Genomic DNA, 25,728 nt, shown 5'->3' with positions numbered 1-25,728 from the left:
TGCTGCTCTAACCAGTGTTCAATCGTCTTCAGTGCAAGATTTCCACCACCGGCCACCCAGAGGTCTTCTGTATCATTAAAAGTTGTGGAGGGGGAAGGGAGAATTCCACCTTATGGTTTTTCCCATTACAGAGTTGCAAGAACACCTGCACTTGGCTGACTTTCTCTTCTCCTAAAGATACAGGATCAGTCTCAGGCCATGGACCTGGCAACCCTAGATGAGAAGGAATGATCCCATTGTATCAGCTGGACCTGGAAACACCCTCGTTTAGCTAAGATTTCTATCTAATTTTCCAATCAAAGAAATTTTTTGTTTGAGTGGTATGCTCGAAGCAACTGTGGCTGATGCTTAAAGTATCATGCTTCATGACATCTCTAGGGCCCTCCCCCCTATGACATCACTAGGGCATGCCCCTGAAATCTCAGGGTTTGGGATGCTTCTGACCTGGCAACCCTACTTTCTCATAATACTAAAACCTGTGGCCATCCACTGGAGCTGAATATGGGTAGATTCAGGACACATGAAATGAAGTACTTTTTCCACACAGGACATAGTAGAGAGACAATTGGAGAAGAAAGGATAGCAGTTAGAGGATAGTTAAGCTATAGAATATCCTCTAACTGCTATCCTTTCTTCTCCAATTGTCTCTCTACTTACACTTAGTAGCACCAGGCTTTCCTTTCTTTTCCATTGTTTTCCCTTTCTGTGAGGCAAAAGTCCTAATTATGATAAAGATCCTGCCTGTCACAAGATCATACATACATCTTAACCCAAAACCTATTACAAGTCTTGGCCCAACAACACTATCCTAGTCATGTCTACTTACAAGTAAGCCACTTCCAGTTCTTAATGCTCAATGAGTGGGGCTTAATGCTTGGTAGGTGTATATAAGATTGCAGCCTAACAGTCCAATCCCTTACATGCCTACTCAGTAGTATAAGCCCCACTGAGTTCAGTTGTGCATATGACTGCAGCCTAAGGTTGCTTTCAGGACAAACATTTAATTTGTATTTAAAGAAATAGCACATACAAATGCAAAGGCTTAGATCAGCACAGCTCAGTTCTCAGCCCAAAATAATATGGCAGCACCTTTAAATGTTTTGAGACATTGAGCAAACTACTGAACCTCCTGCCCCATTCCTCCACTAGTCCTCTTGCTTGTCCTCCTATTCTCCACCACCACAATCTCACAGACTTGTGTTGGGACCATCAGGAGGACTCCCACTTTGACTGCCCCTGGGGCACAGGGTGAACAAGGCATGTGGATGAACCAGACAGCATGTAGCACCACTATGAGGAACCTGTAGGCCTCCAGATGTTATTGGAATCCAACAGCATCATCTCCAAACTGCTTCCAACAACATCTGGAAACCCACAGGTCCCCCATCCTTGACAGTGCAAACTGCAACATCACACAGTGTCTCTGAGGATTTAAGTGCTAGCAACAAGAACAGCAGCTTGGATGTTAGGAAATAAATTAAAGGCCATCACAGAAAAGGGTTACTACCCTGTAACAGATTCTCACAGACTGCAGATCAGAATTAAAACTGGATCCTGAGTACATTTATTTATTTATTTATTTATTAAATTTTTATACCGCCCCACTAGCATAGTTCTCTGGGCAGTGTACAACAGAAAGTATATACAATAAAATCACATAAATCGGTACAAAAACATATATATAAAAATCCACAAATCTAAAACCAAATTGAACATATTAAACTAAAATGCCTGAGCAAAGAGAAAGGTTTTAACTTGGCGCTGAAAAGATAGCAATGTCGGCACCAAGCGCACCTCAACGGGAAGACTATTCCACAATTCAGGGGCCACCACTGAGAAGGCCCTGGTTCTTGTAACCATCCTCCGAGCCTCTCTATGAGTCAGAACTCGGAGGAGGGCCTTCAATGTTGAACGTAGTGAACGGGCAGGTTCATATCGGGAGAGGCGTTCCAGGAGGTATTGTGGTCCCGCACCGTATAAAGCTTTATAGGTTAAAACCAGCACTTTGAATCTGGCCCGGAAACATATAGGTAGCCAGTGCAAGCGGGCCAGAACTGGTGTTATATGTTCGGACCGCCTGGTCCTCGTTATCAGCCTGGCCGCCGCGTTTTGCACAAGCTGTAGTTTCTGAACCATCTTCAAAGGCAGCCCTACGTAGAGCGCATTGCAGTAATCCAATCGAGAGGTTACCAGAGCATGGACAACTGAGGTGAGGTCCTCCCTGTCCAGATAGGGACGTAGCTGGGCTACCAACCGAAGTTGGTAGAACGCATTCCATGCCACCGAGGCTACTTGAGCCTCGAGTGACAGGGAAGGATCTAAGAGTATTCCCAGACTACGAACCCGCTCCTTCAGGGGGAGTGTAACCCCATCCAGAACAGGGTGCATATCCACCATCTGATCAGAGAAATCACCCACCAACAGCATCTCAGTCTTGTCTGGATTCAGCCTCAGTTTATTAGCTCTCATCCAGTCCATTATCGCAGCCAGGCAATGGTTCAGCACATTGACAGCCTCACCTGAAGAAGATGAAAAGGAGAAATAGAGCTGCATGTCATCAGCGTACTGGTGGCAACGCACTCCAAAACTCCTGATGACCGCACTCAGCGGCTTCATGTAGATGTTAAAAAGCATGGGGGACAGAACTGACCCCTGCGGGACTCCACATTGGAGAGCCCACGGTGTCAAGCAATGTTCCCCAAGCACTACCTTCTGGAGACGACCCGCCAGGTAGGAGCGGAACCACTGCCAAGCAGTGCCCCCAACTCCCAACTCCACGAGCCTCTCCAGAAGGATACCATGGTCGATGGTATCAAAAGCCGCTGAGAGATCAAGGAGAATCAACAGAGTTACACTCCCTCCGTCCCTCTCCTGACATAAGTCATCGTACAGGGCGACCAAGGCTGTCTCGGTGCTAAAACCGGGCCTAAAACCCGATTGAAATGGATCTAGATAATCGGTTTCATCCAATAGTGCCTGGAGCTGGGCAGCAACCACTCGTTCCAAGATCTTGCCCAGGAATGGAACATTCGCTACTGGTCTGTAGCTGTTAAGGTCTTCTGGGTCCAAGGAAGGTTTTTTCAGAAGTGGTCTCACTACTGTCTCTTTCAGACAGCTAGGAACCACTCCCTCTCATAAAGAGGCGTTTATCACTTCCCTGGCCCAGCCAGCTGTTCCATCCCTGCTAGTTTTTATTAGCCAGGAGGGGCAAGGATCTAGTACAGAAGTGGTTGCACGCACCTGTCCAAGTACCTTGTCCACGTCCTCGAGCTGAGCCAACTGAAACTCATCCAATAAAACATGACAAGACTGTGCTCCGGACACCTCATTAGGATCAACTGCTGTAAACTGGGAGTCCAAGTCCCGGCGGATGCATAAGATCTTATTCTGGAAGTGCCCAGCAAATTCATTACAGCGGGCTACCGATTGCACTATCATGTCCTCAGGGCCAGAATGAAGTAGCCCTCGGACAACTCTAAAAAGCTCAGCTGGGCAGCAAAGAGATGACTTAATAGTGGCAGCAACAAGAATGAGTTCCACAAAATTCAGTTCATCTCACTTCCTAGTAAGTATGCGTAGGACTTCAACCACAGAAGGGTAGAGAAATCCAACTGTCAGATAAAACCTGAGAATTGTGTTGAGGGTTAGATTTCCATTCATAGCAATGCAGGAACCTTTTATTCCTCAGAAGTAACTACGCATAGGGGGAAAAATCCACAACAAATAAAATTACTTTTAAAAAAATCACTATACAAAATCTCTGCCATTCAGTAACCTCTAGGATGTGCTTGGATTGTACAAAGAAAAAGTATAAATGGGATGGTCCTCAAAAAGAAAAAGTTAGTATACTAATTGTGCGCAGTAGTTTCTTTTGTGCTGCTTACACATGACAGAAGCACTATGAAGGCACTTTTCCATAGGCTTATCCCACAGAGCTACTATAAATGCTTAAAAGCAGAATTACATAGGCAGTGCAGATCACAAGGTTCTTTTGCATGGAAGTGGTAACCTACTGGGAGGGGCGTGCTGATTCTGTAGGGAAGATCCAGGCTACCATTCCTACTCTAGTGGCTGTGGACCTTTCAATGTTTGCAAGAGCGTTATGGGATGAATACATGGTAAGGCAACTCTCACATGCTGCAACATCTAATGATTCAGAAAGAGATCAAATTGACTAGAGAATTTTTTCATCCTCCCCCTCGCCCCTTGCCGGCTACCATGTAAGGAGTTCCCCCTTCAAAAATTTGACCTTGTGAAGAGTCTTCTTTCAATCAACGAGGATTACTGGCATGTGGCAACTATTCACAGAAGTAAGCAGCAATTCAGTTACTGAGAAGCCTGCTGAGGAGTTGGAAAGTGTTCTGCTAAAGTATTTGCTTTTCTTCATCAATGCAAAGAATGGATGCTCTTCTTTATGCAGGAGGAAAGAAAAAGAGTGAAATTGGCAATATTTACACAGTTTTAAAAAGTAATAGTAGATTTCTGGCCATTTTGAGAACTTTTTTTCACCAGCCCATGTTCCTGTACCCAACAGCAGCTTGATCTGTCAACATTATTTATTTATTAATTTATTTTATTATTTCATTTATATCCTGCCCTTCCTACAACAGGAGCTCAGGGTGGTAAAAAAAAGCACTAAAAACACTTTCAAACATCATAAAAACAGACTTTAAAATACATTAAAACAAAACATCTTTAAAAATGTTTTTAAAAGCTTTCAAGACATCTTTAAAAAAAAGTTTAAAAACGTTTTCTAAAAAAAAAAAGTTTAAAAACATATTAAAAAATAATTCCAACACAGACGCAGACTGGGATAAGGTCTCAACTTAAAAGGCTTGTTGAAATTGGAAGGTCTTCAATAGGTGATGAAAAGGTAACAGAGATGGCACCTGTCTAATATTTAAGGGGAGGGAATTCCACAGGGTAGGTGCCACCACACTAAAGGTCTGTTTCCTATGTTGTGCAGAACGGACCTCCTGATAAGGTGGTATCTGTAGAAGGCCTTCACCTGCAGAGCGCAGTGACTGACTGGATATATAGGGGATAAGATGGTCTTTCAGGTATCCTGGTCCCAAGCTGTATAGGGCTTTGTACACCAAGACTAGAACCTTGAACTTGGCCCAGTAGCAAGTGGGCAGCCAGTGCAATTCTTTCAGCAGCGGAATGACATATTGGCAATACCCTTCCCCAGTGAGCAGTCTCACCACCGCATTTTGCACCAGCTGCAGCTTCTGGACCAACCTCAAGGGCAGCCCAACATGGAGCACATTACAGTAATCCAGCCTGGAGGTTACCAGTGTGTGGACAACAGTGGCCAGGCTATCCTGGTCCAGAAATGGCCGCAGCTGTCTTACCAGCTGAAGCTGGTAAAAGGCACACCTAGCCACTGAGGTCACCTGGGCCTCTGACAAAGATGATCCAGGAGCACCCCCAGACTACAGACCTGTTCTTTCAGAGGAAGTACAACCCCATCCAAAGCAGGCAACTAACCAATTATCTGAGCTCAGGAACCATCAACCCAGAGCACCTCCATCTTGCTAGGATTCAGACTCAGTTTACTGGCCCTCATCCAGCCCACCACTGAGTCCAGGCAGCGGCCAAGGGCCTGCACGTCCTCTCCTGATTCAGATGTTACAGAGAAATAGAGCTGTGTATCATCAATGTATTGCTGACCCCTTGCCCCAAATCTCCTGATGACCACTCCCAAGGGCTTCATATAGATGTTAAACAGCATGGGGGACAAGATGGAACCCTGAGGCACCCCACAGCACAACTGCCAAGGGGCCAAAAGACAAACATCCAATGCTATTCTCTGCAAACGACCTTGGAGATAGGATTGGAACCACTGTAAAACAGTGTCTCCAATACTCATCTCACCAAGTCAGCCCAACAGGATACCATGGTCAATGGTATCAAAAGCCACTGAGAGATCAAGTAAGAGTAACAGGGTCACACTCCCCCTGTCCTTTTCCTGATAAAGGTCATTCATCAGGGCAACCCAGGCATATTCAGTCCCATAACCAGGCCTGAACCCAGGCTGGAATGGGTGAAGATAATCTGTTTCATCCAAGAGTACTTGCAATAGCTGCACCACAACCCTCTCAATCACTTTCCCTAAGAAGGGGATATCTGTGACAGCTCGGTAATTGTCACAGACCAATGGGTCCAGGGTGGGATTTTTCAGGAGCAGTCGGATTACCACCTCTTTCAAGGCAGCTTGAACCACTTCCTCCCACAATGATGTGTTGACCACACCCTGGATCCACTTGGTCAACCCCCCTCAGCAAGCTTTAATAAGCCAAGAAGGGCAAGAGTCAAGAGGACACGTTGCGGGCCACATCATCGCAAGCACCTTGTCCATGTCATCAGGCCACATCAACTGAAACCGTTCCCAAGAAGTTGCAGCAGACGTTGCACTGGACACCTCATTGGGAACTACAGTAGATGTGGATGGGACATCAAGACTGCTACGGAGGCGGGCAACTTTACCTTCAAAGTGCCTTGCAAACAATTCATAGTGGGCCTCTGAAGGGTCTAAAACTCCATTTCCTGGAATTTATGTCAACAGACCCCTGACAATATGGAAAAACTCCACTGGACAGCTACTTGAGGATGTGATGGAGGCAGAGAAGTGGGCCTTCTTCGCCACCCTCACCGCCACACAGTAGGCATGGTTATGATGTTTTACTCATCCCTAATCAGCCTCATAGCGCATCTTTCGCCACTTGCGCTCTAGCCGTAGTCCAGCCTGTTTCATTGCCCTTAACTTACTGGTGTACCAAGGTACAAACCAGGCTCCACAATGTGGGAGAGGGCGCTTGGGAGCAACTGTGTCAGGAGCCCAACATGTCTCACTGTTCCATAGTGTGACAAAGGCTTCAACAGAGTCACCTGCTCGATCTACTGGGAACTCCTCCAGGGCATTCAAGAATCCTGTGGATTCCATTCATCTCTGGGGGTGGACCATCTTAATTTGTCCACCAGCCCTTCAGGGAAGGATTGGAGCCATAAGTCTAAACTTCACTAGGAAATGGTCTGACAGTGATAATGGGGTGACATCCACCCCCCATCTCCAGACCACCCCTTCCTCCATCTGGAGCAAAAACCAAGTTGTGTGCCCTGCCCTATGTGTTGGGCCAGTGACAACGTGAGACAGCCCCATGGTCGTCATGGAGGCCATGTAGTCCCAAGCTGGAACACTAGAGGCAGCCTCAGCATGGACACTGAAATCACCCAGGATTATCATTCTGGGCTCCTCCAATACCACACCTGAGATGGCCTCCGCCAGCTCAGTCAGATAAGTTGCTGGGCGGCAGGTACACCAGCAGCAACCCTAGTTTACTGTCTCCTTGGCCGACACCAGATGCAGGTCCTCACAGCTAGCTCCAAGACAGAGTGGTTTCCTGGTGACAGAGATGGAAGTTCTGTAGACCACAGCAACTCCTCTCCCCCATCCCTGCAGCCTGTGCTGGTGTTGCACAGAGTATCCAGGTGGGCAAAGCTGGGTCAGATCAACTCCTCCCAGCTCACCCACCCAGGTCTTGGTAATGTACACCAAATCAGCACCTTCATCCACGTTCAAATCATGGATTAGTATTGTGAACTGATCTGGCGTTAAACAACAACACACACAGACCAGTGGGCACAGCAGATGAGCAACGAGGAACCTATCCATGAGAGGAGTGGCAGCAAGGAACAAGGCATAGATAGCCTTGCCCTCATCTTCTATGATAATTCACCATATCCCTATGGCTATACTTCCCTCTGCCCATGATCACTGAAATTGGGGTGGCATCACCCATGTCCCTCCTTACTAAGACTCCTCCTAAACCCCTAATATGGACTCAACAAGAGCCCACAAACAAAACCTACCTGAGCCGATTATCCCAGTAGGCTTCTGCAAGAATTAGGAACAGTCAGACCCACTCAATATTTTTCACACAGGGCACATCTACTCCCCCTCCTGTCTCACACCCAGGGAGGGCCAGCTTTCTTCAAGTTACAGACTCTCACTCTGAAGGCATCTGGTGACTTTCTGCTATCATTCCATTCACTGCACCAGCTCTTACCCTGCACAGGAACTACACACGAGCCACACGCCCTCTCCACTACCCAATCTCCTCCAGATTGGTTAGAAAAACAAAAGAAATAAAGAAATAGGGTAGTGCCCTCGCCCTCGGGACTCCCCAAGGGACTCCCCAAGGGACTCCCCAAGGGACTCCCCAAGGGACTCCCCAAGGGACTCCCCAAGGGACTCCCCAAGGGACTCCCCAAGGGGCAACTCCCTTTGGTGTTGCCCCCTCAGTGGTGACCCTGCCACCCAAGGGCAGCTGGGCTTTTATGCCTCCTGACCCAGCCAGCAGCTGATGCAAGAGGCTGCATGATTAACTGCAGCCTCTCTCTGGAGCCAGGTTCAGGCAGGGGATCCCAGTCCTTGCAGCACTTACCAGGGACTGCAGCTGTCTCAAAAGACAGCATCCCAAAGGAGCAAGCAGCAAGCACCCAGATGCTCAGATACTCACTCCCAGGGCAGGTCTTCTTCAGTCACCCTACTGCTGCAGCTGTAGCACCAGTAGTAACCATAATTTATTTTTCAGACAAAGGATGGAGAATCTGTGGCCCTCCAGATGTTGTCGAACTACAACTCCCATCATCACTGACCTTTGGCCATGGTGGTTGGAGCTAATGGGAGTTGGAGTCCAACAACATCGGGAGGGCCACAGGTTCCCCATCTCTGTTTTAGACAATGTCATAATGTGCTGGTTACCAGAAGAATAACATGACAATAAAAAGTCTGCCATTAAAATAAGTGCAGAGAATGTTTTAATGTATACATTCTGCCATGAAAGCAAAGGAAGCGACATTTTCAGTAATGTTTCTATCTGTGTTGATAAACAGGAATTCAATTTTCTGTTAAGTTGTGCAATGGGAAATTCCCTCAAGAAAACATACCAAATATGTATTTCTCTCCTCATTATAAATGGAGCAGCTCAAAAAGTAATGGGAAGTACCTTAACTACCCTCACTCTGTAGATACAGTGCCTGATTGTTGTAGTTAACTTTAAATGTGTGTAACTATAGATGTGTACACATGCTTGGGCATGACTAAATTGGATTGTTCCAGAATATCTTTAACTCTGTTTTTAAACGTCCCTTTGGCCTTTTCTTATTTCAAACCTGTTAAATAGGGCTGAGAGAAACTGCTGTGGGACTTTATTAGCCTTTCAGTATTCTGAAGCCAGTTAGCCCCTTTCAAATGCCTAGCAGCGATCTGCTCCCAGAGGCAAAGTTAGGCAGTTAATTGAAACAGTAGAAATACCCTTGTGTGTACCCAGTTGAGTTCACTTATTTTTATTTTATATTCTTTCAAATGTAATTGTGGAATGATGAGCCCAGATTTAGGGACTGGAATATATCAAATCAGGTACCGTTTAGGGTTGCCAGGCTCAGGGCCTGAGAATGATTCTGTATCTTTAAGAGAAGAGAAAATTCAGTCAAGTGCAGGTTTTCTTGCAACACTGTAATGGGAAAAACCACAAGGTGAAATTCTCCGTTCCCCCTGCACAACTTTGAAAGACACAGCAGACCTCTTGGTTGCCAGGCCTGATAGTCTGTATCAGAAATATTCATGCATTGCTTTTATTTTTGTCTCTTTGAGTGGAAGAAGGTTGAACTTGACTAGAAGGTTATGAAATTGTGAAATTTCATCCCCAGTTCTAAGACATGGTGTTGCATTGGCTTCTAAATCAATTTTTGGACCAAAAAGCAAAGAGTCTTCAGAATGTCAAGAGGCCTTACAAAAGGAACACATGCTCACGTCTGTGTTTTGGTATGTGCTGTGCTTTTCTCTTCATGACTTTTTTTGTGAAAAACTGTGGAGGGAAACAAATGGTAACAGTTAATATCACACTTGAAATTGAGTTATTCATCATAATGATACCATCATCTTCCTTCAGTGAGTTCAGGGCAGTGTATAATAGTTCCCCCCCCCGCCTGCCAATTTTATGATCATAACTCTGTGATAGGTTAGGCTGAAAGATGGTGACTGGCCAAAGGTCACCCAGTAAGCTTCATGACTGAGGCTACATCCACACTACACATTTAAAGCACTATTATACCATTTTAACTGTCATGGCTTCCTGGGAACTATCATTTGTTAAGGGTGCTGAGAGTTGTTAGGAGACCCCTATTTCCCTCATAGAGCTACAGTTCCCAGAGTTCCTTAGGAAGAGGGATTGACAGTCAAACCACTCTGAGAATTGTAGCTCTGTGAGGGGAACAGAGGTCTTCTAACAACTCTCAGCACTATTAACACACTGCAGTTCCAGGATTCATTGTTTTAAAAGAGCAATGTGGATGTGGCCTGTATCATCACATGGATCACAGCCTCCCCTGTCCTAGTCCAACATGCCAAGCACTCAATCATACTTAATTCATGTTGTTTTCTTGTTTTCTATCTGACGCAGGTAGAAACAGTCTACCAAGAAGAAGCTATGGAAGAGCTGTATAAACGTGTCTTCACTTGATGGGGGTCCAGTTGACTGAGGTCATAATGGTGCTTTTCCAAATTATCATTGTGTCATAAAAATAAGAGTGATTCAGAAGAGGAACTTTCCTCAGGGCCAAGGGAGGGGAAAGGGAAGGATTAAATTCACCCTCTACTTATGTTGCAAGTCCAGTAATTATCAGGTTGCATTGAAAAAAACCTTACACAAATACAAAGACACATTTAACATGGCCCTGAAAAGGCAAAACACCTTGCGGTTTAAGAATGTACCTATAGCCAACAGATATTTCTATCAAACTTTAAAAAGCAGGAAAATTGGGCAGCTATAGTGAATGCACCAGGGGAGCAGGAGACTTGACCTCCTCTCTGAGATATTGTACCGCCCTACAAATTTGTCAAAATGCAAACACAATTTAGGTTGGTCTTTCACAGTCCAATCCACTTCCTGTGTAGCTTGGAAGAATTTGGTAACACATGTCGCTGAGCATATGGGGAGTGGTGGCAACACCTGCCATCTCCAAAGATGGAGAATTACAGAGTTGTATGTTTGTTGGTGTTCTTCTTACTTTGTTTCTTTCCTGTGTTACTGTTGTTTCTACAGAGAATCTAATCTAGAAAATTATATTTCCCTCGTTATTCATCCTAGAAACCTGTGTCAAATTTATTTTTATTAATTTCAAAGCCTTTTTATTGGTCAATGTCATATGATGGTGAAGATAGCCTTTTGTGTTTCAAATTGGAGGTAATGCTCTATTTCTATTTTGGGTGCATTAACAGTTGAATCTGAAACTGCAGTTTGATGAAAAATCAGACTAATTACAATATGTTGCTACTTAAGCAATGGCTCTAGCTGTTGGGAAAAACAAACTTGGCCTACCCAAGATGCATGTTTTCAGCCTGCTATGTTTAAACTACTCCACTAAAGAAAAGGTGGGCATGGTCAATTAAAAACATAGAGTACATCTAGAATTTTGCTAGAATATATTTCACCTCCCACTGTTTTATCTTGTGCAAACTGAGACACTTCTCATGTCCATTGGAAACTATTCTGTAGAATAGTCAGTGCCATTATTCCACAATTGTTTATGGAGCTTTTTTTTTAGTGTTGCAAAGTGTTGCTGTACTTCACGTATTCACAGAAACTGAAGCAAAACAAAATTATTTACCATAGGAAACTTCACTAAAAGTGCAAAGTAAATCAAACATATTTAAAGTGAACATCTGAATTATACCAACTGTCTTAATAATGTTGCTTCCTCCCTGCTAAAACAAGATCAGCACAGCACATGTCCTCTTTCTATTATTTGGGCTGATTGCAGGTATTGTCACTACTCCCCATATGCTCAGAGGCACATGTTACCAAATTCTTCCAAGCTACACAGGACGTTTGATGGAAATAGCTGTGGGCTATAGGTACGTTCTTAAACCGCAAGATTTTTTGCCTATTAGTGAATTTCTCTGTTTTTTAATCCAGGAGGTAAGAAATGGGATCCTGTGCAAGTTTGCTGAGAATGGATTAATCATTTGCATGCTTATTGAGTGCAGTGGGATTTACTCCCCTGCAATCATGCTTAGGATAGATGAAACTGATCACAGGGGATGGGGAGGGGAGGAAGGGCAGATGGGAGGAGGGGGATGGGAGCAGGCAGGAGTGGGAGGGGAGGAAAAGGGCAGGTTTGATCATTGGAATGTTTATTGAGTTCAATGGGATTTACTCCCATGCAATCATGCTTAGTATAGGTAAAACTGACCAGGAGGAGGGAGGGAGGAGTGGGCAGGCGAGGAGGAAGAAGGGAGAGGAGAGGGGAAGGAGGGAAAAGGCAGGTCTGGACATTTGCATGCTTATTTAGTTCAATGGGATTTACTCCGATGCAATCATAGTTACCATGGTTGACCATGGGGGATGAGAAGGGGGAGGGGCGAGGAGAGGCAAGGAGAGGCAAGGAGAGGCAAGGAGAAAGAGTGGGGGAGGGGAGCAGAAGGAGGGGGAGGGGAAGGAGGGGATTGGGATGAGAGGTGCAAAGGAAGGGGGAGGGAAGGGACAAAAAAGAGGAGATGGGAGGGAGGAGGGGAGGTTTGATCATTTGCATGCTTATTGAGTTCAATGGGATTTACTCCCAGACAGGTAAAACTGACTATGGGGGGAGGGGGGAGAAGAAAGGAGGGGATTAGAAGGGGAAGGGGAATGGAGGGGGAGGGACAAAGGAAGGGGCAAGAGGGAGGGGATAGGAAGGAGGAGAAGGGAGGGTGGGTCTGATCATTTCCATACTTTTTGAGTTTAGTGGGATTTATTTCTGTGCAATCATGTTTAGGATATGTGAAACTGACCTGGGGGAGAGGCAGGGAGGAGGAGGAGGAGGGGAGGAGATTGGGTGGGTGGGCACTGGGCAGAGGGGCAGCCCCTTTCCTTTCCAAAAGGAAAACATTGTGAACAGTATCATTGCTTTTCAGCATTTCCCCCACCTTTTTATTCTACAGCAGGAACATGTAGCCTCCCACGCAAATTTAAACCAAAGCTGTCCCTGGCTACATCCACACCAGACCTTCATTGCACTTTACACACTCATGGTTTCTCCCAAAAAATCCTGGGAAGTGTAATTAGTGAAGGGTGCTGAGAGTTGCTAGGAGATGCCCTGTTCCCCTCACAGAGCTTCAATCAGAGCGGCTGACTGTTAAACCACTCTGGCTACTGGAGCTTTGTCAGTGGAATAGGAGTCTCCTTTCAGTACCCTTCACAAACTACACTTCCCAGGATTCTTTGGGGGAAGCCATGATTGTCTCAAATGAAATAAAGGTTTGGTATGGGTGTGGCCCCCTGATTAGCCAAGCCAAGCAGCTGTGAGTCTGGCTTTTAGAAGACTGACAGTTGGTTCTTACTGAGCATGCCCAACATTATAATTGGGTTCAAGCTAACATTTCTTAAATTAATTAAAAATCAGCCAGGCATTTTTTTTTAACTTTTAAACTGCAGAAGTTGAAGGTCACAGTATGGGTCAAGGTCAGTAATAGGGTTCCAGGTACTCTGTGAACATGGCCGAATTTTTATGAATTTCAACAGAAGGACTCTCGGGGGGGTTTCTCTCTTTTTACATTTTGAACTCTCGATTCTCCCTGACTGTTTTGTGTATCACCATGAAAATTTAGAGGGTTGTTAAGCAAGCATTTCTGAGTTCAGGACTATACGTTTTGTAAGGTTTTGTATTGAAACAAGCTTATAGGAAGGATCAGAATGTCATGGGGGGTATTTTCAACTTAACACTGCGGAATGCAAAAAATCCACACTGCCTATTGTGTACAGCCACTCTTGTGGCTGTATAATAACCCCTTTCAGACGTTCTGTTGAATGCATGTAGACATCATCCAATGCCTGCAACATCAAATGATGGGTTGCATTTACAAAACAGTCATTGCAGATCAAACAATAAGGATAAAGTTTATGTATTACCATTCATCATCACTTCAAACCCCTTTTGGTTTTTAAATGGGGGAAGTTTGCAATTCATCTGTGAGTCACGTGTTCAATCAAGTCATGACTTACCAGAAGCAGGGCTCATATGTGTGAATCAGACCACCATTTCTAACTATGACTGGCAATATTTTAATTTCCTAAATGACAGTTCCATGCAGAATTCCAGCGGCGTGTCTGGAATGCTGTTTCATAGCCACATATTTTAAGGAACAAGTTTAACTTAGAGTGGCAATTTGAGGGTTGCTTTGCACATTTCATTATGCGTTGAAAAGTGGATGCACAGGTGACTCATATAACTCTTTTGTGTCTGCGGTTTTGTTATGTGTGGAGAGGGTATTTTATTTGCATATCTTCCTTACAAGGAGAGGTTACAGCCTGCACTTCTTTTTACCAGAAATGAAAAAGAAAACAAAAATATATACAGGAATCAATTCTGCAGTTCCTTGAATCATGCAAATATGTCTTGTGTACACCCCTAGACCTCATTTGGAAATGTAACTGGCAATTGTCATGATGAATGTTATTATTGAACATTGCATTTAAAGAGACCATACCTCCCATCTCAAATAACTGTACAACTATACCTAATTCCAGTTGGCATGAATTATATATAAACTTGGGTATTCTCTAACAGGTAAGATCACCCCTGTAAGACATGGGTATATTCTAGACCTAAACATGCCTCATCTATTAGTAGATATTTTGCTGCTGGAGAAAGAAAAAATGAGGATATATGTGTGTACAGACCTGGATTGTGTTGGATATAAAAGGCCTGATCCCCCCCACTTGACAGTCCTAAGCCAGAAGATTTTTAATTTCCAAAAATGGTTATAGCAGAGATGTGAAACCTTTTTTAGCCCAACAGCCACATTCCCCATAGAAAGCCATTGGGCTGCATATCATTGGTGGGCAGAGCAAAAGGTGTGATTTTTAGCTTTGTACAAGAGGCTACATTCCATCCATGCAAAAGTCAGAATACAGACACACACACATCCGTCCTCCAGCAGGCAAGCAAGAAGCATTATCACAGTTCATGAACACATTCCAGCCAGGCAAAAGCACTCAAGGAGAGCATGGAGGAGAACCAATGAGGGAAGTGGCCTAGGGAGGTGGGTTGTAGCCAGGGAAGAGCCCCAAAGGCCATATAGAGAGGCTGGGATGGCTGCATTCAGCCCCTGGAGCCTGAGGTTCCCCACCCTTGGCTTACAGGATGCTTACAGGAATTTTCTGTCCAAGTCTGTTTAATTCAAATCTATTGTTTAATCAAAACTGGACTTTGCATCACAAAGACAATATTTTACAGTCTGTTGAAGACAAATCGTTTGAGGTGTTCTAAATTGCTATTGATAAGATTAATCCAAACTTTGGAAGAAGAGAGGGAGTTGTTACAATGTTGAAACCACAAAGTTAGTTTGATAAACACTATGTGCATTTCTCACTTTTTTAAAAAAGCACTTTTTAAAATAAGTTGTGAAACTTGTAGTGTTGGTTTCCATTAACCTTGAGGGAGGAAAAGTGAAGTATATACACAGAATTTAGTATTGGGCCAATTTTAGTTGACTTGTAATAACACCAGGAGTCTCTCACTCAGTCTAGAGACCATGACTGTCCATATGAACTCAGCTTGCTTAACTACTTTAATAAACCCAAACCTGCTTTTATATACGGAATACATGCTGGGGCAACTTGTTCTCCTTCCCAAAAAGACTAAAATTGTACTGCTCAGGCTCCATGCAATACCTGACACAAACCTGTCTCCTAATAGGTGAGAAATTCAATAAAAGCAAACTGTACATCAAAGTAACCTGCAGTTCATAAGTTCATTATCTTTGCAGATAATGTTTGTTATGAGCTTTTGCAGTTTTTCCTGATACCAGATTTTTTTAAAAAAAGCAGTGAGTATAATAACATTGTTATCTATGACATCGTCTATCTGAACTACTGAAATGTGTATTCACTTTAACTTCTGTGCCACTCAGGGGATGATGGTAGCCATTAATATTTGATTCTTAACGTGGCTCCCCCTTTTATCTGTTTTTTTTAATCTCTGTGACTTCTGTAAAGAACTTTGAGTTTAGCTTGTCTGTTGCCTCAGGAATGCAAAGAGTATCTCACCATCAACACACTGAAAAACTGACCAAGATGTGGGGACAGGGTGGAAGGAAGAAAAATAAGTTGGCTATCTTCAGACAGGCTAACTGTGAGTTCAAAACTCAGCAGACAGCAGTACTCAAGGCTTGACAATAAATTGGGTTCAGTTTTCAACTTTCAAAATATCCTGTGGCTGATGTGATAGCATAACATAGGCTAGCATTCTCAATCAACAGGGCCTTGGGGGGGGAATCAACTGCACAAGCCTCATTTAATTATGGGGGGGGTAGAACTCTCCTCTCCTCTCCTAAGGCAAGATGGGCAATTATCTGGCTCATTTCCTTTGAATTTAAAAAACTGCAGGACATTCTTACAAATTCTTACAAATTTCAGCAATGGAAAAGGTCCAATGGACCATAACCAGCTATCAATTTGTGTAAATTACAACTGAATTGGCACCAAACTTCAAACTGTATCCCTGCTCTATATAGTTGTCATTCTCTAACACTTCCTCTGTTTAACTGGAAATTTATAGCAGAGAGGTATTATCACTTTTGCACTCACAAACCTTGCTCTCTATTTCCTCTTACTCCATACATAACAGCTTTTTATTACTGTCATTGGAACATAATAAATAGGCTTCATGCAACAGCATGTAAAGATCACTCAAGCTGAAAGAACACTTTGAACAAGGAATAGCTCTGGATGTCATCAGAAGCTCCAGCTAAGAGATGAACAAGACCTTTATGCCATCATTCCCATATCCAAAAGGAAACCTGCACAGTGGAAATACTGATTTTCATAATGCTTGAGCATCTCCCCCTATGCAAATATCCCTTTGAGTGTTACTATGGAAACACAAAGGCCAGAATAACAAGGCACTGTTCCATCTATGTGTGGATGTTTCTAATAATGTCCCAAGCCACTCTGAGTCAGGCCTATGTCAGCTAGCTGCAGTATCCCCAATCTTGCACAACCAGAAACCCCCAGCCTGAAAGGTGCAGAGCTTAGAAGATTACTTTTAAAAAGTAATAAATTACAGTTACAATTACATGGTCCAAAAATTAGTAATTACCGTTACAATTACAATTGCTCTGAAAGTAACTGATTACTTTTCTTTTTCTCAGGAGTAATCACTACAGTTACATTTCAGTTACTTTTTTTTAAAAAAAACCTACAAGGTGCTGGCCTTGGCTACTGCACATCTAAGTAGCCTAAAACAACATTAAAAATAAACACACACATACAGAGGCAGTAAAATAATTCTTTTTATCCACTATAGCAGTGGTGGTATCTCCGCTGGTAAGGGAGGTGGGGAGGGAAGCAGAGGCTACTACTCAGATCTTTGCACGTCAAACTAAGTGCAACCCCCCCCCACTCAGCCAATAAGCATAATCTCTCTCACTTAACCACCTCCTGGACCCTGCTGTACCACCAACTAGGGGACACTCACTCAAGCAAACGTTTTCCCCTGAGATGCAAAAAAGTTAAAATACTGCAAATGCAGCACAGTAGCCAGAGAGGGTGGTGGAGGCCACTTTGTGTGCCAAGTGCAAACACAGTATTCACATATATGTTGTAATCTTTCACCTCTCCATTTCTTTATCTCCATTCTGCTGCTGCCTCCTTCTCCTCCTTTATCCATGTTCTTGCCCTCTGGCTCCTTTTTTCCTCCACTCCATTCTTCTCCACCCCCTTCCATTTTTTAAAACAATTGTTTTCTCCACCCTGTCTCACTCTCCACCTCTTCCCACGTCGCCTTCTAAACACCCACAGAGCACAAGGGAAGAGCGACGCTGCACAGAAGCCCAGTTTGAGGCACATGATTTTCATCCACAAATCAGAGGAGCAGAAGAATTCCCCTGCGTCGCCCCCCAGGTGATGCCCAACAGTAATGCTGGAAACATTACAATTACTCCATAAAAGTAATAAAATTATTCCTGGTTCTATTACAATCAAAATGTAAAGGAATTACCCACTCATTCCTCAAAAAACGAATGAATTACAAGTAATTTGTTACTTGTAACTAATTACTTCTAGGTTCTGGAAAGGTGTATCCCCATACCTGTTTTGCCCCTTCTCTCCTACATAGTCCTACAATGTGAATTGATTCCATACTTAGGTTTCATGCTTTCTTTACATGGATTCATACCTGATAAAAGTTTATGTCCAAGGAGAGCCATCATGGCTACAAGCAATGCAAGCAGTGCTCCCAGGGATAGGATACTTAAGGAATTTTCATCACGTTCTTGACTCTGAACAGAAGAAGCTGGAAAACAAATAATGTCCTCATTTAGTATTCCATAAGTTCATTTTGAGAATATGCAATCCTTCAATAATCTGGGTTTTCTCCATTAGAACATTTGGTATAGAGTAAATGCCTTGTTTTTAGTGATGCCAAATGAAAAACTAAAGAGAAACATAGTCTAGCCTTCTCAATCAACAAGGCCTGCATTAGACACTGGCACTCACAGACAGCTACCAGTGCTCCAGTACCACAGCAAGGCCCACCCCTAACACCTGCCCAGGGCCCACCTCGTGAGACATTTGGGTCTGTAAGTCACTCATTATTTGAATTGCCCACAATGCCACAAATTAACACCGTGTTGGTGGCATTGGGGTAATTAAAATGGCAGGCAGCTTGCAGCTGTCCCCCACAAATTATAGTGCTGCTGTTTCCTGGAGGTTCACCAACCAGTGTTTCTCATCAAGCCATCAACTCTTACATTATTTTGTTTTCTCCCTCTCATTCCAAGTGACCAAATAATTTTTGCTCCATAATTTGTTAGATGAGGGGGTTGCAGTTTGGTACTGTGAGGCTCTTGGGCCATATCAGCCTACCAAGGCTCCTCTAAACAACACAGAAAAATCTATAGACTGTTTGCCCTCTGTACAACAGTCCAAGAGGCAAGCCACTGTACATCAGCATTCAACAGACCAGGGGGAAAGGGTCTGATCCTGCACTGAATATTTTACTTTATATTAATTCATTTTATTTCAACAATTTATATGCCACTTAATTACTATTGTCTCTAACCAGTGTGCCAAAAACTCATTACAATGAAAATAAAATTTAGTTAAAATTATAACATAAAAATTAAGTTAAAACATCTGCCGGAATAAAAAGAAGTCTTCAGTAGTCAGGCACTAAAAGTTCAACAGGGAGGGAGCCTGTCTCACCTCAACTCAAAGGGGGTTCCATAAAATTAGGTACACAACACTGAATGCACAGCTCCTGATGGATATGGCCCATGCATTTGAGGTGGGGGGACCACTAACAGTGATGCCCCCAAAGATTTCAATAATCAGGCAAGGATAAAAGCGACCCCTGAGGTATCTTGGACCGAAGTTGTTAAGGGGCTTGAACCTGGCCCCATATGGGCAGCCAGTGTATTGTACAATACTGTAATTGACATCACACAGGAACTATGTCCCAAATGGTCCCAAGCTGTTTTAAAGTGTCAATCTTCAGACCAAAGAGCAATGGTCTCCAGAATGTAAGCCAAAGGATTACTTTACTTGGATTTAGGTTACAATTGCATTATTATCAATACTTACCGCATGGCAAATCACAGACGTATGAAGGAATAGAATAGTCTACATCTGTCCTCCATCCCTTAGAAAAGAAAACGGGGGGAGGTTATTTCCTTTTAAAGCAACTATTGTGCAACTGTAAATAAGGAGTTGTTTTAAGCACATATACACATTATGGGGAAAAACAGCAGTGAAGCTTGTTAGTATATTATGTGTTTAAGATAATTATGTTTATAATTGTGTCAGGAACAATAATTTGCAAGGCTTTAGTCCACTTTTTTCATTTTCCATTACCCAGTGTTTACATTTTGTGTGTGCTTTTGGGTTATTGTTTGTAAAAGTATATTTTTCATGGTATATTACAGCTTTAAACCCAGGCGTTATTCTTTGGGAGTGGTTTTCCTTCCAGGTAACAAGTGATTTTCATGTGGTTACTAGCAATGCAATCCTATGCATGTGTTCTCAGAATTTTTATTATGTTCAATGGAACTTACTCCCAAGTAACTGTGTACAGGATTGCAGGCTAAATGAGTAACATTCAGCAACCTATGAAGCCCAGAGTTTGAAGCCTTCCTGTGCCATAAACTCAGAAAGTGCTTAAAAGTAAGACACTCATTCTCTCTCTTTCTCAGCTCTTTTGCTGATTCTGCATAATGGGGGAATATTAACCTACCACACAGGATTTTTGTTTCAGGATTATAAAACTAATCAAAACCCCATGCACAGATGGAGTAATGAGGAATGCTTAACCTGTGGCTGCCCCGCACTAAGCAGAGAATTGGACAAGATGGCCACCGTGGTCCCTTCCAACTCTTATTCTGTGTGGATGATATTGGCTGCCAGCTAAGTACTTGTAATGTGGAATGGTAGCTTCAATTGCATGTTCACACCATACATTTATTCCACTATTATTCCTCTTTAAACAGTCGTGGCTTCCCCCAAAGAATCTTGGGAAGGGTAGATTGTGAAGGGTGCTGAGAGTTGTTAGGAGACTCATATTCCCCTCACAGAGCTACAATTCCCAATGTTATCTGGGAAGAAGGACTGACTATTAAACCATTCTGGTAATTGTAGCTCTGTGAGGAGAATAGGAGTCTCCTAACAACTCTCAGCTCCCTTCACAAACTACCCTTCCCAGGATTCTTTAGGGGAAGCCATGACTGTTTAAAGTGGAATAATAGTGGAATAGATGTATGGTGTGAATACGGCTTCTATGTGTCTGGTCGCGTGAACAGACAAATCTGGGACTTAGGTCTACCTCTCTGCCACTGACAGTCATTCAGCTCCAAAGCAGTGCTGAAGCTGGAACTTACCACAAGATAGGATCCCATCCCATATCAATATTGCCTGTATGTTTCCAAGCTTGATTCAAGGTGCTGGTTTTAACCTATAAAGCCTTACACAGCTTGGGACCACAATACCTGATGGAACGCCTCTCTCGATACGAACTCACCCATACACTACGCTCAACATCTAAGGCCCTCCTCCGGATGCCTACTTAGAGGGAAGCTGGGAGGTTGGCAACAAGGGAGAGGGCCTTCTCAGTGGTGGCCCCTAAATTATGGAATGATCTCCCTGATGGGGTGCACCTGGCGCCAACACTGTTATCTTTTTGGCGCCAGGTCAAGACTTTCCTCTTCTCCCAGGCATTTTAGCATGTGTTTTTAAATCGTTTTAAATTTTTTAATTGTGTTTTAAATTGTTTTTAAAAGATGTGTTTTAAATTTGTATATTTGTTTTTAATATTTTTAGCTACTGTATACCACCCAGAGAGCTTCGGCTATGTGGTGGTATATAAATACAATAAATAAATAAATATTGTGTGGCCCTTAACAGCTGTAATTTCCCAGCATTTTGGCGCTTGAGTGAACATGGAAAGCCCTTAGCACAACATGTTAAACAGAACGGTTTTTTCTTAATTGAATATTACTTTTCTGCAGTGCTGGATGTGCTAACCAGGTTTTGACAATATAAAGTTTAGCTACTATTCATATCAGAAATGGCTCACCATGTGGGATGGAGCCATTATGCTAGCTTTCCATCGAGGGGAGGGGGGCTGTTGCTTCCAGGGAGGAGGAGAGACAAGGTGGCAGGGAGGTCAACGCAGTGCAAATTGACCAGTAGGAGCACCAGACTGGTTCCACCAATCCATTTGCACCACACCAACCTCTCTGCTGCCTCACTCCCCCCACTCTCTCCCTCCCAGTAAGCAACAGCACCCCACCTGGTGGCAACAGTATAGCTGCTCCACCACACCTAGCAAGTTGCTTCTTATCCATATATTCTGTCCTGATACTTGCCATCTTTAGGCTTGTTCACATATTATACTAAACACAGCTACAAGATGCCTCTACACATATCCAAGTGCTTGTGTGAAAGAGTGTACACTTGTTGATGTGTACAGCTCAACAATTGTGTATATAGGTACGCACACTGTACACTCATCTAATGTAAAAATGTAAATGTACTGCCTTCAAGTCGATTCCGCCCTATGGCGACCCTATGAATAGGGTTTTCATGAGGCTGAGAGGCAGTGACTGGCCCAAGGTCATCCAGTGAGCTTCATGGCTATGTGGAGATTCAAACCCTGGTCTGCCATAGCATGTGAATAACTCTACGAGTGTGTACCTCAACTATTACATACAAAGATACACAGATTGTACACTCATTGAATGTAATGTTTAAATGTTCCTTTTGAGATCTAGCTTCCTCAACTTCTCTCTCAGCTAAAGTCTTAACATGTTTTAAAGGATGTAAATGTCTTCTATTCAGATGCCTTGCCATTGTATCTGCAATCATTTCATGATAAGAATGTGAAGAACAGATTAGTCGCATGGTTTTTGAACTCACAGATTGTTTGCCATGTAGATCTTTTTTTATTTTTAGGAACCACAAATAATTCATTAAAGCACTATTTGGATTAGTGGCAGCATATCTAAACTATTCATAGAGCTCTTTGCAAACCTTTGCTATACTAGGAGGCAGCACGGAAGAAGGATGATATGATACTTCCCCTAGTTAAAACAGAAGGCATACCTGAATGCAGATGTTTGAACCGCATGTTTTGCCTGAAATGTTGACAGATGTTGAACTCAAGCCACCCTGGAAAAGGAAAAAGAAAAGACAAACAGCAAATCAGCCCAAAGGCAACGAAGACACACAATCTCACTTCATTTCCTTTTTTGGCTGTACCACACATTTGACTATCTCACAGTGAAAGCATTACTGAAAGCATTCACCCTTTATGGCAGGTCCATGGAGCAGCTTTCTTCACTGCAATGCCCAACTGGGACTAAAATGTCCAAGGGAAAGGCAGGCATCTTTTTTTCCCTTGAGGGATAGTCTCCAATCATTATGTGAAATTGGTTGCATGGATTGGATAGCTGCTGCTAATCCTGTGCCATTTCTAAGGATGGGGAACCTATGGGCCTCTAGATGTTGTTGGACTCCAAGTCCCAGTACATAAGAACATAAGAAGAGCCTGCTGGATCAGGCCAGTGGCCCATCTAGTCCAGCATCCTGTTCTCACACTGGCCAACCAGGTGCCTGGGGGAAGCCCAGGTAGCTCCAGCCTGCATGGCCAGTGCTTAGGGATGATGGGACTTGGAGTCCAGTAAGGGATCACAGGTTTCCCACTTGAGTTATAAGCCATGTGGGCTGTCCAGGAACAAGAATGGGTTGTAGCGTTCAGCCAATCAGAGGTGATGACTCAGCACTTCTCACCTCTTTTGTTGAGAAAGCTGGTTCCCATGTGCACGTTCATTGCTTGATCACTTGTGAGATGCATCACAAAATGTGTTCTTTTCCTGTACTCTGAGGCTAATCTTGCAATTTGTGAAGGCTACTAGGTGCTCACGATGATATTACAGTAGATCATAGAACATTGCTTCCCAACCACTAGACCATGGAGAGCTTCCTGCTGGCTCCCAAGGCAGATAAGAGAGCCCACAATCTATTAAGAAACTTTTGACTGGCAACCTCAGTCATGTTATTATCTTCACTTCCTTCTTCTCCAAATTAAGAAGAGTGTTTTTGTTAAAAATATAACAAACTGTATAACTGAACCAGTCTGATCTGAGGTATGAACATTAGCAGTGAATCAAAGTTGTATCATCTTTGGAACCAGGTCCCAGTGGCCAGTTCTTGTTGTGTACTTCCCTTTAAAACAAATCATTGAAAACCAAAATGTAGCAATCTCCAGTCAGTTGAGCATTTAGGGAGAAGTGTGGGTGCTCTCTTCTCTTCTTTTAATAAACACTTAACCTAGTACTGTTATTATGAAAGTTCTGCCGCCTAAGAACTGTGTATGGAAACAACTGATAATTGTAAGAGGATGTGGTAGAAACAGTTCGAAAACCAAAGATGGGAACTCTGTGCCTCAGAATCTACGTGATTTCACAATGTAACGCAGCTGTACAGAACCTATTGATTCCGCAATTGCCCTTGAGGGGAGGGCCAGGTGAATCTGTCAATTTCAGTTTCTCTCAGTTTCCCATTTTTCTCTCAGTTTTTCATTTGAGTTCAGTTGCAGTCGAGGGGCGAAATAAAACACAGAGACGTCAGCTTGGGTTGAACAAGGGCCACTTTATTAAATTACATTAAACAAAAACCCAATTTAAAGTGACCTGCAGAAGGAAAACCTAGGTGCGGGAACTGTCTATAAGCAAGTATCTTGCCACACAGCTCTCGGGCGACCAGCCCCTGCCGGAGGAAGGGCAAGCCCATGTGCTTACCTTTATCCAGGCCACACCTAGCAGGTGAGTAGGGGGGCCTTCCTACGTCATCCCCACCCGGGGCTGGATAACCCTTGGGTAGATGAGATAAGCTGGCCCCAGAGGCAGCCCATATCCTGCCCTCAAGCTGGAAAGCTCTGACAGACAGGCCTCCGAAACCGCCAATCACCTCCAAAGGTGCCTAAGGGGGCCACCTAGCTGTCCTTACCTATTTCCCTTCCTGCACCTTCCCGCACTAGTGCTAAAATAATCTGCCCGGTAGGGCATTAAACTCCAACGCAAATTAGCCAAATTAGCCAAAACCACCTATTGATCGCAACGCCCCCTAACCCGCTCCCCTCCCGCTCCCATAGTGTGGAGCAGGCAAAAAACCTGCCCGCCAACTAGGGTGGGCAGGATAAAAATTCTTACTTGGCCCCGAAGCGACCCCTAGGCACACCATGAAAGAGGGAGGGCGGGGTGGGCGTCGCGCAAGCAAAGAGGGGGTAGGAAAGGGCGGCTGGGCTTAAATAGGCCCTTAAGCCCCGCCCCCTCACGCTGCACATCGCACGTGCGTAATAGACGCAACGCGCGACTTTGCCCTTACAGAAGATGGAGGCAGCAGCTTCGCCTCCGACTGCAGCTAGGCCCCACTCATCAGTTACACGGTGAGTGAGGCTTCATTTCTCCTCATTTCCACATCAATTTGCAATTAATTTTTTTTAAAAAATCCTCACAAAAATTCATCAGCATTTTAGAGTGAGTTTCTCCTACATACACTTTTTATATGCAATTTTGCCTAATACAACATTTTGTACATTATTTTCACTAATGTATGCTTTTTTGTGCCCACTTTATTGTAGCACATGCATGCGTGTACACATTACTTTGCTGGAGAACTGCACTGCAAAATTCTGAGAAGGATGACTGTGTTTCAATTCATATATTGTTTTGGAATGTGTAAATTAGGTAAATTTGCCTTTAAATGCAAACTGAACTGAATTTCTCCCCCATCCCTATTTGAAGGTTTTCGTTGTTGTTTAATTTGATGTCCCATTTCACAGTAAAGCTTGGCTACAATCCAGTAGTACTTAGATGCTCCTTGTTATTTAAATATCTTGGGCCTTTAAAACACTGTGTCTTTATGTTTAGGTATTCATATGAAGTATATGGATAAGGTATGGAGAATATTTGGCCCTCCAGATGTTCCGGAACTGAAACACCCATCATCCCTGGTCATTGGCCATGCTTGCTGAGGCTGATGGGAGTTGTAGTTCAGCAATATCTGGAGGACCAACAGTTCCCCACATCTGATGTAGATGATTCCCACTAACCAAAATGGTTCTCCTGCATACCACACTTCTCCATTTGTTCATGTTAAAGGGATCTGGCAGGCTTATCTGAAGCATACTGGA

General features: G+C 43.6%; 1 protein-coding gene across 1 annotated transcript in view; it reads right to left on the bottom strand.

Annotated features, from left to right (window-relative positions):
• Positions 1 to 4,334: 4,334 nt before the first annotated feature.
• The window catches only part of IL17REL (interleukin 17 receptor E like), an 87,822-nt gene continuing 66,428 nt past the window's right edge, over positions 4,335 to 25,728 (bottom strand). Inside the window, exons 14-18 of the mRNA XM_061637853.1 lie at positions 22,638 to 22,703; positions 19,626 to 19,683; positions 18,220 to 18,336; positions 9,818 to 9,872; positions 4,335 to 4,410 (exon numbers count right to left, since the gene is read on the bottom strand). Of these exons, the coding sequence (XP_061493837.1) occupies positions 4,365 to 4,410; positions 9,818 to 9,872; positions 18,220 to 18,336; positions 19,626 to 19,683; positions 22,638 to 22,703 (342 nt within the window). The 3' untranslated portion in view covers positions 4,335 to 4,364. The remainder of the gene's footprint in view (positions 4,411 to 9,817; positions 9,873 to 18,219; positions 18,337 to 19,625; positions 19,684 to 22,637; positions 22,704 to 25,728) is intronic.

This window comes from Rhineura floridana, chromosome 8 (assembly GCF_030035675.1).
Source record: "Rhineura floridana isolate rRhiFlo1 chromosome 8, rRhiFlo1.hap2, whole genome shotgun sequence".
Lineage (NCBI taxonomy): Eukaryota > Metazoa > Chordata > Lepidosauria > Squamata > Rhineuridae > Rhineura > Rhineura floridana.
This window is presented reverse-complemented; position numbering and strand designations above follow the sequence as displayed.